The sequence below is a fragment of the Homarus americanus genome, unplaced genomic scaffold (assembly GCF_018991925.1).
Source record: "Homarus americanus isolate GMGI-L3 unplaced genomic scaffold, GMGI_Hamer_2.0 scaffold4658, whole genome shotgun sequence".
NCBI classification, from domain to species: domain Eukaryota; kingdom Metazoa; phylum Arthropoda; class Malacostraca; order Decapoda; family Nephropidae; genus Homarus; species Homarus americanus.
Window position 1 is genome coordinate 50,892 of NW_024717782.1, and position 16,681 is coordinate 67,572.

The 16,681-nt window shown below is 48.0% G+C and overlaps 1 protein-coding gene across 3 annotated transcripts in view; it reads right to left on the bottom strand.

Moving 5' to 3' along the window:
* The window catches only part of LOC121859020 (poly(rC)-binding protein 3-like), a 113,188-nt gene that overhangs the window by 18,473 nt on the left and 78,034 nt on the right, over positions 1-16,681 (bottom strand). For all 3 annotated transcript variants that reach the window (XM_042355684.1, XM_042355683.1, XM_042355682.1), the window contains exon 4: positions 14,605-14,721. In XM_042355684.1, the coding sequence (XP_042211618.1) occupies positions 14,605-14,721 (117 nt within the window). The remainder of the gene's footprint in view (positions 1-14,604; positions 14,722-16,681) is intronic.

Genomic DNA, 16,681 nt, shown 5'->3' on the forward strand with positions numbered 1-16,681 from the left:
TTCATCAAGTGGAAGCGCGGGTAAACAGAACGTGCGATAGTGACGAGTACCTCAAAATTACACCCTCTCTCTCTCTCTCTCTCTCTGTTTGTTTGTTTCACCCAATTTAAAATTCATGGGCAGCCAGACCAGCTTCCAGGGAAGCTTTATAAGCTACCTGACAAGTGGTTCCCTCACTAGTGCAGATGATGGAGCAGTACTAATCCACCAACGCCAGGTAATGTTGCCATATACTGTAGGATGTATCATCCAGCAAACACATGGCCACACTGCTCGGTATACCATGGCCACACTACACAGTTTACCATGGCCACATCGCACAGTATAACACAAACCTGACAACACAGTATGTCAACATTACAACACAGTATGATAACATGGCAACACTATGATAACACACCTGACATAAACTTCCCAGAGGTGCCACCCTAGCGTGTTATGAACCACACACACCAGCATGAAGGTAAATTTAACGATACGATATCAAGTTACCATATCAAGACACAGGAAGGTCTGATAACAGTGGCTCATACAGCATAAAAGTTCATGATATCAACTAAAATTCCAGATATGATTACTCAATATATGTTGGTGCTGTGACCTGGTAGTAGGGCCAGATCTGGTGCTGTGACCTGGTAGTAGGGCCAGACCTGGTGCTGTGACCTGGTTGTAGGGGCAGACCTGGTGCTGTGACCTGGTAGTAGGGCCAGACCTGGTGCTGTGACCTGGTTGTAGGAACAGATCTGGTGCTGTGACCTGATAGTAGGGCCAGACCTGGTGCTGTGACCCGGTAGTAGGGCCAGACCTGGTGCTGTGACCTGGTAGTAGGGGCAGACATGGTGCTGTGACCTGGTAATACGGGCAGAGACCGGGAGCTGTAACCTGGTAGTAGGGGTCAGAGACCTGGAGCTGTGACCAGGTAAGGGGGGTGGGCAGAGACCAAAGACTCGATGCTGTGACCAGGTAGGAGGGGTCAGAGACCTGGTGCTGTGACCTGGTAGCAGGGGTCAGAGACCTGGTGCTGTGACCTGGTAGCAGGGGTCAGAGACCTGGTGCTGTGACCTGGTAGCAGGAGAGAGACTAGAAGATACCAGAAGTTTGTGTTTGGTTATCTTACATAAATAATGTGGCCCTCACTACCTCAGCCTCACCACTCACCACGCCCCCACCAACACACTACTCACCACCACCACACTTCACCCCAGTTCACCACCACCACCACCACCACCACACTTCAGCCTCACCACACCACCACCACGCCCCCACCACCACCACCCCAGCCTCACCACCAGGGCAGGAGAGCTGTCCGTAATAAACACCGGACGACTAAATCCAAAGTGGGAGCAGCAGAGTTATTATGGAAAGTTTCAGTGGTAGTGGAGGCCGGAATGGTGGTAGTGGAGGCCGGAATGGTGGTAGTGGAGGCCGGAATGGTGGTAGTGGAGGCCGGAATGGTGGTAGTGGAGGCCGGAATGGTGGTAGTGGAGGCCGGAATGGTGGTAGTGGAGGCCGGAATGGTGGTAGTGGTGGTGGTGCCTTTGGAGGATTACTGCCTAACCTCCATTGTAGGTAATTAGTATAGAGGGAGGGAGGAGGAGGAGGAGGAGGAGGGAGGGGAGGAGGAGGGAGGGAACGGAATGGAGGGAGGAATGGAGGGAGGTTATTATGCGAGATGCTCTTATTTAGGGATACATTCTTCTCGAAGACCAGGGAGAGAGAGAGAGAGAGAGAGAGAGAGAGAGAGAGAGAGAGAGAGAGAGAGAAAGAGAGAGAGAGAGAGAGAGAGAGAGAGAGAGAGAGAGAGAGAGAGAGAGAGAGAGAGAGCGAGGGGGATGTTGGTATTCATAAAAAGAGGGGCGGAAAGGCAGGGAGATCTCACAGCAGCAGCAGCAGCCTACACACACACACACACCATGTTTACACTCTGTCAATTGGTAATGAGTTCTGCATCGGCCCGCACACACGCACACACTCACACACACACGCACTCACTCACACTCGACGGCTGCAGAGAGGCTGAGGCTGGGTGCTGAAGAGGAAAACCCTGGATAGAAAAATAGAAGAGAAAAATGAGAAAGCACAAACGGGTAAAAGGATATGAAGAGCTTTTTTCTGGAGGTAGTGGCGGCGGTGATGATGAGGAGGAGATGAAAGAGGCAAGGGGAAGGGGAAGGAGAGGTAGGAGGAGGAGAAGGAGGAAGGAGGAGGCAAGGAAGGAAGGAGGGTAGGAGAGAGGAGAAGGACAAGGTACAAGGAAGGAGAGGTAGGAGGAGGAGAAGGAGGTTGGAGGAGGTACAAGGAAGGAAGGAGAGGTAGGAGGAGGAGGAGAAGGAGGTTGGAGGAGGTACAAGGAAGGAAGGAGAGGTAGGAGGAGGAGAAGGAGGTACAAGGAAGGAAGGAGAGGTAGCAGGAAGAGAAGATTGGAGGAGGTACAAGGAAGGAGAGGCAAGAGGAAGGAAAGAGGAGTGGAAGGAAAGAGGAGTAGCAGGAAGAGGAGGACGAGGCAGGATAGAAAAATATAAAGAAAACAGACAGGCTGCTAGGTTAGGTTAGGTTAGGTTAGCTTAATTCATGTTAGGTTAGGTTAGGTTAGGTTAGGTTAGCTTAATTCACGTTAGGTTAGGTTGGGTTAGGTTAACTTAATTCATGTTAGGTTAGGTTGGGTTAGGTTAACTTAATTCATGTTAGGTTAGGTTGGGTTAGGTTAGGTTAGCTTAATTCACGTTAGGTTAGGTTAGCTTAATTAATGTTAGGTTAGGTTAGGTTAGGTTAGGTTATGTAGGCAACCTTCTAAACGACAACCTGAATTTAAAACGCATGAGAACAACAATACATACACCTGTACTATAACGCCACCTCCCCGTCCCCTCCCCACGACGGAGCCAATAACAACTCCGCAAATGAATACTGTCAGGTCGCGCTAACCAATTACAACGCCGGGAGAAAAAAAGACCCGAGATAAATTGAGCTGAGCTGCAGGAAACAACAACAACAAAACCTTATTGTATCCTTGTTGATTATCTAACTACCACCATCGCGTTGTTTACCTAACCTAACCTAACCGAACATGAATTAACCTAACCTATCCTAAACTAACCTGTATTAACCTATCCTAAACTAACCTGTATTAACCTAACCTAAACGAACCTGTATTAACCTAACCTAAACTAACCTGTATTAACCTAACCTACCCTAAACTAACCTGCATTAACCTAACCTAAACTGACCTGTATTAACCTAACCTAAACTGACCTGTATTAACCTAACCTAGCTTAAATTAACCTAACCTAACCCCACCACTTCGTTAAAGAACAGGATGGTGACTTTCTAAACGGTGTTGAGAGAGAGAGAGAGAGAGAGAGAGAGAGAGAGAGAGAGAGAGAGAGACGACTTAGCCTTTACCTTTTATGTATGTATGTATGTACTGGCAGGGTGAAACTATGGGCAAGTTTCTTTACGCCACTTGCCTCTGTCTACCCAGCAGTAATTGGGAACCTGGATGTTAATCGTGTTCCGGGGTAATGGTTAGCCAGTGCAGTTGGCGAGTTGTCCGGTCTTCTCGGACTATTACTTGACACTGGGTCATGCAGCTCGTTAACTCGGGGTGTGGTTGTGTTGGCGACAGCTTCTACACCTTAAACACTGGGACATGCAACTCGTTAGCTTAGGGTGTGGTTGTTGTGTTGGCGACAGCTTCTACACCTTAAACACTGGGTCATGCAGCTCGTTAACTCAGGGTGTGGTTGTTGTGTTGGCGACAGCTTCTACACCTTAAACACTGGGTCATGCAGCTCGTTAGCTTAGGGTGTGGTTGTTGTGTTGGCGACAGCTTCTACACCTTAAACACTGGGTCATGCAGCTCGTTAACTCAGGGTGTGGTTGTTGTGTTGGCGACAGCTTCTACACCTTAAACACTGGGTCATGCAGCTCCTTAACTCAGGGTGTGGTTGTTGTGTTGACGACAGCTTCTACACCTTAAACACTGGGTCATGCAGCTCGTTAACTCGGGGTGTGGTTGCTGTGTTGGTGACAGCTTCTACACCTTAAACACTGGGTCATGCAGCTCGTTAACTCAGGGTGTGGTTGCTGTGTTGGCGACAGCTTCTACACCTTAAACACTGCGCCGCGGTGCCTGCAGCCAACCAGGGTGTGGTTGTTGTGTTGGCGACAGCTTCTACACCTTAAACACTGGTCATGCAGCTCGTTAACTCAGGGTGTGGTTGTTGTGTTGGCGACAGCTTCTACACCTTAAACACTGGGTCATGCAGCTCGTTAACTCAGGATGTGGTTGTTGTGTTGGCGACAGCTTCTACACTTTAAACAAATTCACGTCTAGGTGGCCCTTGGGTCGGCCATCCTCGTTACACAAGGGGCAACCATATATGTACGTATCCATCTATCAACGTACACATGGCACCAATTTAAACTTATAATAGTTTTTTTTACCAAATATTCCCATCTGTCACTGTCCCCGGGCCGTGATTGTCCATAAACTGTTGTTGTCAGCTGACAAGTTGGGAAAACTGGCGTGTTGTCCCCCAATCCAAGGGTCGCCGGTGTATTGGGGGACAGTTTACTTGACGATTTACTCCAGGAATCAAGATGGCTGGCTGTCAAACGTTACGGAAAATAACTTTAAATTCTCTCTTTTTTTTCTCTCTCTCTCTCTCTATAACTCTTGGTCGGTTTTGATGGGAGATGTTTTGTAGGTATTTGTGTATCTGTTTTTAATGGAATTCTGTAGTCAATTTATTTTCATATTTCATCAGTTAACTTTATTTAATACGAGTAAATTCTATATTTTTCAAGATATATTTCATTACATGTTTCTATAAAGATATTTTCAGCAGTATAGATCAGAGGTCAGTCTACCTTTATACACTAGTCAGCCAGGTTCTCAACTGGCTCAGCCATGTTAATATTGTTATTATTATCCACTCTGTATCTGTATTTTTCTGGCTAAATAAACTGTTACAATTCAATTCAAGTAATCAGCGATCGGCCGCAGGTGTACTTAGCCAACATACGCCACCACTGTTCCACAGAACTGAATGTAAAATCATAAATGCTGTACTAGGTTTTATTGTCAGGAAATTTTTATGAACAACACCGATATTTATAACTAAACAAAGCTTTCATTTTCACCATATACATTATTCTGTACTGAAATAATAGCACTAGTCAAGTTAAATATTGTTATATAAAATATGAAAATTTCTTAGAGCAGTACAACATAACGGTTTAATAACAGATTCTCTCCCACAATACAAGCATACAGGGAAAATTGGTTTATAAAGTAATATAATGATATCCTGCAGTATACAGTACAATATGATCCATCAAATAATGATATTATAAATGACAACAAATGTTCTCCGTGTGTTATATTCAGGTCTAATTACTTTTTACACAGGATAATAAAGAGCTTCAATTACAAATACCACCAGAACTAACGTGAGAGCTGAGCCGGGATGTGATCTACAATATCAGAAAAAGTTAGATCAAAGGGTGAGAGCAGCAGCCTTCACAAGGTGTGTGGTGTGACTGCTGTGACCTGAGAACGGTACTTGGTCTTCAAAGGTAAACACTGACGCCCGTATTATTAAACAACATCTTCCCTTAAGAGGGTCGTCGTGTTTCAACCCAGGTTTAAAACACCAGTATGTTGATTTCACTGCTCTTTATTTTCACCCAAATTATAAGGAATAATAATAGTTTTACCGGCCACTTAGCCCGAAATTTAGACGTCACTCAACCGGCAGCATACGTACCACTTTCCGGCAGTATAATGGGGGTTGTGGACCCCTGCTCTAGATGTTCTAACTTACGACAATTTTATACAAATCTTTTAAGAAATTTAGCCATAATAAACACGCCAGCGGAAGCCATTACGAACCTACACAATATTAACCTCTTCATAAGTAAATAATATAAAATAAATACAAAACATACACATAAGTTAAGCATTTGAGGGATTCGAAACTTTAATGATGAAATTTAACCACTAAAATGTTTGTCTGTTTCAATGGTTATCGGTCACGGGAAGGAAGCACCCCCAAGAGATTTTTTAATATCTTTACCAATATTAAATTTACTAACAACTCCTAAAACCGTAAAAATAATAAAAATCTAAAATATTTAAAATTACTAAGTGGATAATTTGCCTTGTGTGAAAATTATTAACACTTACGCTGAGATAATTAACAAGGTAAGTAATCCCGGGTAATTTATTTAACATTAAACATAACACTACCTTAACAATAACAAAATAAATTGTAAACATCATCACGCCAGTGTAAAACTGCGCCAAATATCACACATTATGAAGGGAAACTGCGCCAAAAGCAACTAATTTGGGGCTATACTGCGCCTGCCACTCTTACCGCTGCTGCAAGTCTCTCTCTCTCTCTCTCTCTCTGTGTGTGTGTGTGTGTGTGTGTGTGTGTGTCTCTCTCTCTGTGTGTGTGTGTGTGTGTCTCTCTCTCTGTGTGTGTGTGTGTGTGTGTGTCTCTCTCTGTGTGTGTGTGTGTCTCGTTACTGTTGTTGTTGCTATTGGTTAGTTTAGATAACTTCTTTATATCCTCACCTAACCTAGTGTCACTACCTCCTAACCTAACCTACTCATAACCTAACATAGTATCACCTAACCTAACCTAGTGTCACCTGCCCCTAATAAGCTCAGCTCACCTGGGACTGTAGGTCAAGTAACGCTCTACAGGTAACACGAGAATAGTGGGGTAAGGCGCATGCGCTCTGGGTGGCAGCTTTCGCTTCCGCTGGAGGAGGAGAGGAGGAGGGAGGAGGAGGGACAGAGGGAGGGAGAGAGAGATGAGGAGGAGGAGGAGGAGGGAGGAGGAGGAGGAGGAGGAGGAGGAGGAGGGAGGAAGAGGGAGGAGGAGGGAGGAAGCAGGAGGAGGAGGGGGAGGAGGAGGGGAGGAGGAGGGAGGGAAGAGGGAGGAGGAGGGAGGGAGAAGGGGAGGAGGAGGGAGGGCGAGGGGAGAGGGGGGCAGGGCAAAGGGAGTTACTATCGTTAAGACAGGATGAACTGTTTAGCCCAGCTAGTCCCGAGGCTGTCATTTCCGCTGTTAATGTGTGTGTGTGTGGTGTCTCTCTCTAACAGTCAAGAAGTCCTTCCTCTTCTCCGTCACCAACAGGTCCAATTGCATATAATAACGGGTCTGTTTGGTTACCAGTTGCTTCACGGCGTTTAATAACGGGTCTGTTAACGTGCCGCCGCAGCTGTTAACAAGTGCCGCAGCTGTTAACAAGTGCCGCCGCTGTTAACGTGTGCCGCCTCTGCCACATACACCAGTTCCCACCCCCCTCCGTGTTTTACTGCAGTTAACTTTATCATCTTTGTGTTTACTGTAAAAAATAAAATATTTTATTTATCTTAATTATGTTTTCCTTGCGTTGTGCGTCAGGTGTTTCTTATTAGCACAACAGTTTCCAGACTTCACGGTTTACACATTTTCCCGCGCAAGTTGTTACGGTTTTTTCCCGCGCTATTCGTTATTGTTTTGATTTCCCGCGCGATTTGTTTTTTTTTTCCCACGTGATCAGTTACTGATTTTTCCACGATTCGATTCAATCTAGTTTCCCCGCGCGGTTGGGTGTAAACTGCTGGGCTACCCAGTATAGACCAACAGGCCCCCGCTGCAGCAGTTTCCCCCATTCTTATGATTCGTTATTATTTTGTCAATGCGCTTCATTGTTTATACTGCGCTTGTTTTTTCCGCGCGTTTCGCGAGTATTTTTCCAGATCGATTTGTTAGTTTTTCTACTTCCTTTCGCTCTGCGCGTTTACTTAAGGCGCAGGTCCAGTACAAGCGTTGTTTGCGCACTGTTTTCCTCACTTGTTTATGATCAACACACACACAGTGCACACTAAAGAGGGCTTCATTTTTCTTCGATACCTGGATCAGCGTGTACTCTGAGCCTTACCTGGATCAGCGTGTACTCTGAGCCTTACCTGGATCAGCGTGTACTCTGAGCCTCACGGATCAGCGTGTACTGAGCCTTACCTGGGATCAGCGTGTACTCTGAGCCTTACCTGATCAGCGTGTACTCTGAGCCTTACCTGATCAGCGTGTACTTGAGCCTTACCTGGATCAGCGTGTACCTGAGCCTTACCTGGATCAGCGTACCTGAGCCCACCTGGATCAGCGTGTACCTGAGCCCACTGATCACATGCACCTGAGCCTTACCTGATCAAGTGTACTCTGAGCCTTTCTACATATTGCAGGGGTAGTGTGGGTAGGCGAGTGGGTGTACCAGTTGGTTGGTGGATGGGTGGTGTGTGTGTGTGTGTGTGGGTGGTGTGTGGTGTGTGTGTGTGTGTGTGTGTGTGTGGGTGGTGTGTGTGTGTGTGTGTGTGGTGTGTGGTGTGTGTGTGTGTGTGGGTGGTGTGTGTGTGTGTGGGTGGTGTGTGTGGTGTGTGTGTGTGTGGTGTGTGTGTGGTGTGTGTGTGTGGGTGTGTGTGTGTGGTGTGTGGTGAATAGGTGGGTGTGTGTGGGTGAATAGGGTGGGTGTGTGGTGGGTGAGTAGGTGGGTGGGTGGGAGGTGGGTGGGTGGGGTGGGTGAGTAGGTGTGTGTGGTGTGTGGGTGAGTGGGTGGGTGGGTGGGTAGGTGGTGTGGGTGGGTGTGTGTGTGTGTGTGGGTGTGTGTGTGTGGTGGTGTGTGTGGTGTGTGTGTGTGGCTGGTGTGGTGTGTGGGTGAGTAGGTGAGGTGGGTGGGCGAGTAGGGTGGGTGTGTGGTGTGGGCGAGTAGGTGGGTGTGTGAGTAGGTGGGTGTGTGGGTGTGGGTGGGGTGTGGGTGGGTGGGTGGGTGGGTGGGTGGGTGAGGTGGGTGGGTGGGTGGGTGGTGGTGGGTGGTGTGTGGGTGAGTAGGTGGGTGTGTGGTATGGGTGAGCAGGTGGGTGGGTGGTGTGTGGGTGAGTAGGTGGTGGGTGGTGTGTGGGTGAGTAGGTGGGTGGTATGTGGGTGAAAAGGTGGGTGTGTGGGTGAGTAGGTGGGTGTGGTGTGTGGGTGAATAGGGTGGGTGGGTGAGGAGGTGGGTGGGTGGAGGTGGGTGAGAGGTGGGTGTGTGGGTGGGTGGGAGTAGGTGGTGTGGTGTGGGTGAGTAGGTGTGTGGGGAGTAGGTGGGTGTGTGGTGGGTGAGAGGTGGGTGTGTGGTGGGGAGGGTGGGTGGTGGGTGGGTGGGTGGGTGGGTGAGGTGGTGGGGCAGAGGTGGGGAGGTGGGTGTGGGTGGGAGGTGGGTGGGTGGGTGGGTGTGTGGGTGAGGTGGGTGGGTGGGTGAGTAGGTGGTGTGTGGGTGAGGTGGTGGGTGAGTGGTGGTGTGGAGTAGGTGGGTGTGTGGGTGAGGTGGTGGGTGGAGGTGGGTGGGTGGGTGGGTGAGTAGGTGGGTGGTTGGGTGGTGAGTAGGTGGTGGTGTGTGGGTGAGAGTAGGTGGGTGGTGTGTGGGTGGTGGAGTAGGGTGGGTGGTGTGTGGGTGAGTAGGTAGAGTAGGTGGGTGGTGTGTGGAGTAGGGTGGGTGGTGTGTGGGTGTGTGGGTGAGTAGGTGGGAGTAGGGTGGGTGGTGTGTAAGAGTAGGTGGGTGGGTGAGTAGGTGGGTGGTGGGTGAGTAGGTGGGTGGGTGAGTAGGTGGGTGGGTGAGTAGGTGGGTGGGTGAGGAGGGGTGGGTGGGTGAGTAGGTGGGTGGGTGAGTAGGGTGGTGGTGAGTAGGTGGTGAGTAGTGGGTGGGTGAGTAGGTGGGTGGTGTGTGGGTGAGAGGTGGGTGGGTGAGTAGGTGTGGGGTGAGGTGTGGGGTGAGTAGGTGGGTGGTGTGGGTGGAGAGGTGGGTGGGTGTGGGTGAGAGGGTGGGTGTGTGGGTGAGTAGGTGGGTGGTGTGGGGCAGGTGGGTGTGTGGGTGAGTAGGTGGGTGGTGTGGGGTGAGTAGGTGGGTGGTGTGTGGGTGAGTAGGTGGGTGGCGATGGTATACTTAACATGGGTGGCATCGAATCCAATAACATCAAGGGGTGGGTGGGCAGGGTGGTGGGGGTTCTCCGAAAACCGATCGCTCGACGCCTTATTTACCCGCGTCACTATAAATTAAGGAGCAGTAAACCTCGCAGTGAAATATATCGCCTGGGGGTCACCTGAGTCCGGACTTGCGCATTAGCACTCTCTTCCTCCTCCCACCCCCTTACCACTGCCCCAACACACAAACTCACTCCCAAAGTCCCCTTCCCAAATACCCTTCTCCTCCTCCCTAACACACACACACACACACACACACACACATCCATCCCTCGTCCGTGAATTGCTGCCGACACCACAACCGCATCCAGCCCATACGAACACGAACTGATCGCTATAAGAACAACCCAGTCCCAACCATTGTAAAAATTATCAACAACTCGTAATCAACCAGTGTATTCTACCCCAGTCAATCTTACCTTTTACACTGTCACTATGTTGAAATGCCCTGTAGTATGACCTTCCCCACCTAGTTATTATATATCATATTTGTATCACTTATGTTACTTGTATATTATTTGTCACCCAAGTAACCCATTCCAATTATGTAACTGATATTTTCAGCCTGGCCATGCTTTTTTAATAAACCGTTAATTATTATTATTTTACTACACACAACACTATTCAACATCTCTCCTTGCACACAGCCACCGACCTATTTCGACACCAACGTGATTTTCCACACTTGCTTCATCTTCAGAGTTTTTTTAGAAGCAAAGGCAGATTTATACGAACCTTCAGTGGCGTTTAATTATACTTTACCGTGATGGCATGTTAGGGCGGGGAGGGGTGGTCGTCCACAGCGGGCTATTTTGGAGTTGATTTTCATTTGTTTTATGACGGGGCGTGGGGGGGGGTAATGAGGATGGGTGAGAGAGGGGGGGAGGCAGGGACGGGGTGAAGGAGGAAGGATGAAATAGAGACGGGGAGAGGAAAAGAGAGGAGAGGAGAGGAAGAGAGGGGAGAGGAAGAGGGGGAGAGGAAGAGAGAGGGGGGAGAGGAAGAGAGAGAGAGGAGAGGAAGAGAGAGGAGGGGAGAGGAGAGGGGAGGAAGAGAGAGAGAGAGAGGGAGGAAGGAGGGAGAGAGAGAGAGGGGAGAGAGAGAGAGAGAGAGAGAGAGAGAGAGAGAGAGAGAGAGAGGAGAGAGAGAGAGAGAGAGAGAGAGAGAGGGGGGGAGAGGAAGAGAGGGGAGGAAGAGAGAGAGGGAGAGAGAGAAGAGATAATGAGAAGGTCAACATGTACCGTTTATCTCGAGAACAGTAAATATCAAAGCCAACGTCCAGTGGTGTGGTTAGGTTAGGTTAAGTGAAAGTGTCTAGTTGGGGAGTCCCGTGTTACTTTTGTCTGCTAACTGGTGCTAAGGGAACGTATCTAGTTAAGGTAGAAGTCGTAGTCTAGGCATGTATATAGAGGTTAGTAGTAGTCTCAGTATGTGGTTAAGGTAGTGGTGGTGGTGGTGGTGGTGGTGGTGGTGGTGGTGGTGGTGGTGGTGGTGGTGGTGGTGGTGGTGGTGGTAGTAGTAGTAGTAGTAGTAGTAGTCCAGTATGTAGTTGAGGTAGTAGTAGTCTCCATGTGGTTAAGGTAGTGGTGGTGGTGGTGGTGGTGGTGGTGGTGAGTAGTAGCAGTAGTAGTAGTCTCAGTATGTAGTTGAGGTAGTAGTAGTAGTAGTCTCAGTATGTGGTTAAGGTAGTAGCATCAAGGGACCTCTCCACACTTCACCCTCGAGTTCTCAATCAGATTTATATGAAGTGTGGGGCTATTTACGAAGCGTTATTCTGGGGGTTGTGGCAGTTGACATTAAATACGTTCTAACTGGCTGGCTGACTGGCTGGCTGGCTGGCTGGCTGGCTGGCTGGCTGACTGGCTGACTGGCTGTTTTGGTGGGGTGAGAAAAATTACGAGGTTTCTTCATCATAGCTACACCTTTTGTGAGACCCGACAGCCGCTGGGGGTATTTCTGTAGCCTTGTTTTGTTTATGCGAGGGATACTGACGTAGTTACTTATGAAACTACCATCACCAGCGTTCTCCGTCACTATCACCATCTTTCTGCTTCACCACCATCATCACCACCATTCTCCATCATCACCACTTTTTTGGTCTAGGTAAACGCACCATTTTCTTTTATTTAATGACTTTTGTTGTTTTGAAAGTTGTTTTTCTACTTATAATAAAAACAAAAGTACATAAATTATAATGGGAATGTATTGAAAAAGTTTAGGTTCCTATATTAATGTTTTGCAAATATAATAGACTTCTAAATCGCTCCAGTAGGTTCCTATAATTTGCTATATTCGTCCATTTCCTAATACCCCACCTTGTGTCAATATATAAAACACATACAATAATTATATATCATACAAGCCCATATATAATGCCCCTATATCTGTTTCTAACCATTTGCTTATATAGTTCACTCTCAGATGGTTGATGAGAGACTTAGCTGGAGACACAAACCACATACAAGCCATTCACGGTAGTCAATAAACAGTGCGGTATCATGTATCACACTCGCCAGTCACTCACTCTCACAGCAATGAAAGAAATCTATCATGACCTTGTTTACCAACACCTGATACACTGTCACACACTATGGGGGCCTCTGGCTCTTCAAAAACACAATCTCTGGTTACTGCACAAAAGAGAGTTGTATGGACAATGACCTACTTGAAAAAAATTATCATACAAAAGAACAATTTGCTAAATTGAAATGTTAAAATTCGAGGATATTAACACCTACTGCTGTGGCCTATTTGTTTACAAATCTGTCAAACGCTTGTCTTGACAATAATTATTTCCAGTTCCAGAATAATCAGAGATACAACTTAAGGCACCCAGAGCCACTAAGACCACCCCCATGCGCTCCTCTCAGTCCCAGACCTCCATAAAATATCACGGTGTGAAGGTGTGGAACAACTTACCCCCACCCATCCCAGCAATGACTACGCTTCCTTCCTTTAAATCATCTCAAAAAATATCTGTTGTCTAAGTATTAATATTCTTGTAATACCTACTTTATATTCCTGCTTACACTGTACCACCAAAACCATTATATCATAAATTGTCATGTAGATAGAGAGAAATTACCATTGCAATAAATATATTTGCCAACTAGACATAACCCTGACAGCTCTGTCCTCCTGTTCCACCTTAATACAACTCACGTTGTACGGCTTCCCTCCCTTATCGTATTAATGTATATCAACACCACTGTAAAATACTTATATAAATGTAAAATAAATTAAAATATATACATAACGAAGTGATAACCGTGGTATCATTCTGGCATGTTCTTATTACCACCATGCTATTGTACTATTCCAGATGAGACTAAATGTTACATAATACTTCCTGAGATAAATGTACAGTATATATCAGGTGCCTCAAAGACAGCTCAGGTTCTCAACTGGCTCAGCCATGTTAATAGTTATTATTATCCACTCTGTATCTGTGTTCTTCTGGCTAAATAAACTTTTTAATTATCAATACCCTGAGCACTAGTAGCCATACCCCTGGGCACTAATAGCCATACCCCTGGGCACTAATAGCCATACCCCTGGGCACTAATAGCCATACCCTGGGCACTAGTAGCCACACCCTGGGCACTAGTAGCAAGCCTAGTACATACCCTGGCACACCTGCACTAGTAGCCATACCCCTGGGCACTAATAGCCATACCCCTGGGCACTAATAGCCATACCCCTGGGCACTAATAGCCATACCCTGGGCACTAGTAGCCACACCCTGGGCACTAGTAGCCACACCCTGGGCACTAGTAGCCATACCCCTGGGCACTAAAATATACCCCTGGGCACTAGTAGCCATACCCTCAAGCACTAGTTAGCCATACCCCCAAGCACTAGTAGAAGCACACCCCTGGGCACTAGTGCACACACCCTGGGCACTAGTATTATACCTGGGCACTAGTAGCCACACCCCTGGGCACTAGTAGCCACACCCCTGGGCAATTAGTAGCCACCCCTGGGCACTAGTGGGCTGCCACCCTGGGCACTAGTAGCCACACCCCTGGGCACTAGTAGTCAAGGCCCCCTGGGCACCAGTAGCTACACCCCCTGCACCAGTAGTTGAACACCCCCTGCCAAGCACCAGTAGCCACCCCCAGCACTAGTAGCCACACCCCAAGCAATTAGTAGAACATACCTCTGGGCACCAGGTAGCCACACCCTGGGCACCAGCAGCCGCCACCCTGGGCACTAGTAGCTGCCACCCCTGGGCACTTAAGTAGCCACACCCTGGGCACTAGTAGCCACACCCCTGGGCACTAGTAGCCATACCCCCTGGGCACTAGTACACATCCCTGGGCACTAGTAGCACACCTGGCACAGACACCCCTGGGCACTAGTAGCCACACCCCTGGGCACTAGTAACATACCCCTGCACTAGTAGCCACACCTGGGCACTGCACATACCTCAAACAGGCCACACCCCTGGGCACTAGTAGTCACACCTCAAGCACTAGTAGCCACACCCCTGGCACTAGTAGCCATACCCCTGGGCACTAGTAGCCACACCCCTGGGCACTAGTAGCCACACCCCTGGACACTAGTAGCCATACCCCTGGGTACTCACCTCCTCAAACTTGGCACAGATGAGCTTGAAGGCGGTGAAGATACTGTCGGTGTTGCCAGTGACGGTGACAATCCTCTCAGGACACGAGCCATCGCTGATGTTGATCTTCGCCCCAGACTGTAAACAACAACAGTTATTATTATCAATATTACTACTATTATTACTACTACTACGTGTCACTGTTACACACACACACACACACACACACACACACGCAGTGAGGGAATTACTACACCACATCAGCCCCCTCATAACACCACCTGTGAGGGAACTACTACATCATCAGGCCCCTCATAACACCACCTGTGAGGGAACTAGTACTCCACGTGATGCCCCTCATTACGCCATCTGTGAGGGAGTTACTACAACACATCAGCCCCCTCATAACGCCACCTGTGAGGGAACTACTACATCATCAGGCCCCTCATAACACCACCTGTGAGGGAACTAGTACTCCACGTGATGCCCCTCATAACGCCACCTGTGAGGGAACTACTACATCATCAGGCCCCTCATAACGCCATGTGAGGGAGTTACTACACTAAGTGTCTGCTGTTCAACACCTCAGCTCACATGATCTACGTGTGTAAACATTAATCTGTATGTTCATTGTATGTTCCTTCACCTTTCTCTAATGAAGGCTTTTGTTAAACTACCAATGTATGTAATAAATCATTTATGTCCAATGTATATTTTCAGCCTTCGGGCTGCAGAACTTTTTCAATAAACAGTTAATAATTATTATTATTATTATTATTATTATTATTACACACACACACACACACCATTATGTGTCACCTGGTTAACTGACGGTGAGACAGGTGTAACGTACCCTTCCCCCCCCCTCCAGACATACCCAGCGGAGGAGGAAGAGGGTGAGGAGAGGGGAAGAGGGTGAGGAGAGGGGGAAGAGAGTTAAGATGGGGGAAGAGGGTGAGGAGGGGGGGAAGAGGGTGATACTTAACATACAAGCTTAAGTAAGTGTAAAGTAACATAAACATCACTTTAACACACCAATGTTAAAAAGAAAGTGTTAAGTAGACACACCACACTTAAAACACTACATAACACACCAGGTTATCCTACACCAATTACTTTATAAAATGTTAAGTAAATACCTCACTACCACCACCAACTACCACGTTACTCTCATACCAGATTTTATCTAATTTGGCTAAGTTAACGATCTATAAGAGCTTAAATTGCCTAGTACCACGCATAACCACCCCCCCCCCATCTACAATATCCGCCATTACCCCCTCATCCTACTTACACCCCCCGCCACCCACACCTTACCTGGGCACCCCTACCCCATCACCCAACCCCCACCCCATCCCACAATTACCCCCACCTACAACCCTACCCCCCGACACACCTGGAGACAGTTTACAAGCAGATATCAGTGACTGGGGGAAGTGGTGTGTCAGAATGTGTGGTAAGTGGTATGGTGAGTGGTGTGGGTAATGGTGTGGAAGTAAAGTGGTGTGAGTGTGGTGTAGAAGTGGTGTGGGAGAAGTGGTAAGTGGTGTGGTAAGTGGTATGGGTAGTGGGTGTGGGTGAGAAGTGTGGGTAGTGGTGTAGTGTGGGTAGGTGTGTGTGGGTAATGGTGTGGGTAGTGGTGTGGGAGAATGGTGGTAGTGGTGTGGTAAGCGGTATGGGTAGTGGTGTAGAGTGGTATGGTAAGTGGTGTGGGTAGTGTGTGGGTAACAGTGTGATAAGAAGTGGTGTGGTAAGGGTGTGGTATGGTGTGGGTAGTGGTGTGGGTAGTGTGTAGAAGTGGTGTGGTGGTATGGGTAGTGGTATGGGTAGTGGTGTGGGTAGTGGTGTGGGAGAAGTGTGGTAGTAGTGGTGTGGGTAATGGTGTGATAAGAAGTGGTGTGGTAAGTGGTGTGGGTAATGGTGTGGATAGTGGTGTGGGAGAAGTGTAAGTGGTGTGGGTAGTGGTGTGGGAGAAGTGTAAGTGGTGTGGGTAGTGGTGTGGTAAGTGGTGTGGCTCCAGGGCAGACACACACAGTACCAGACAGCCATTATAAGCGGAGGAGGTAGCCGGGAGGGTCAGGAACCGGCCTGAGAGAGC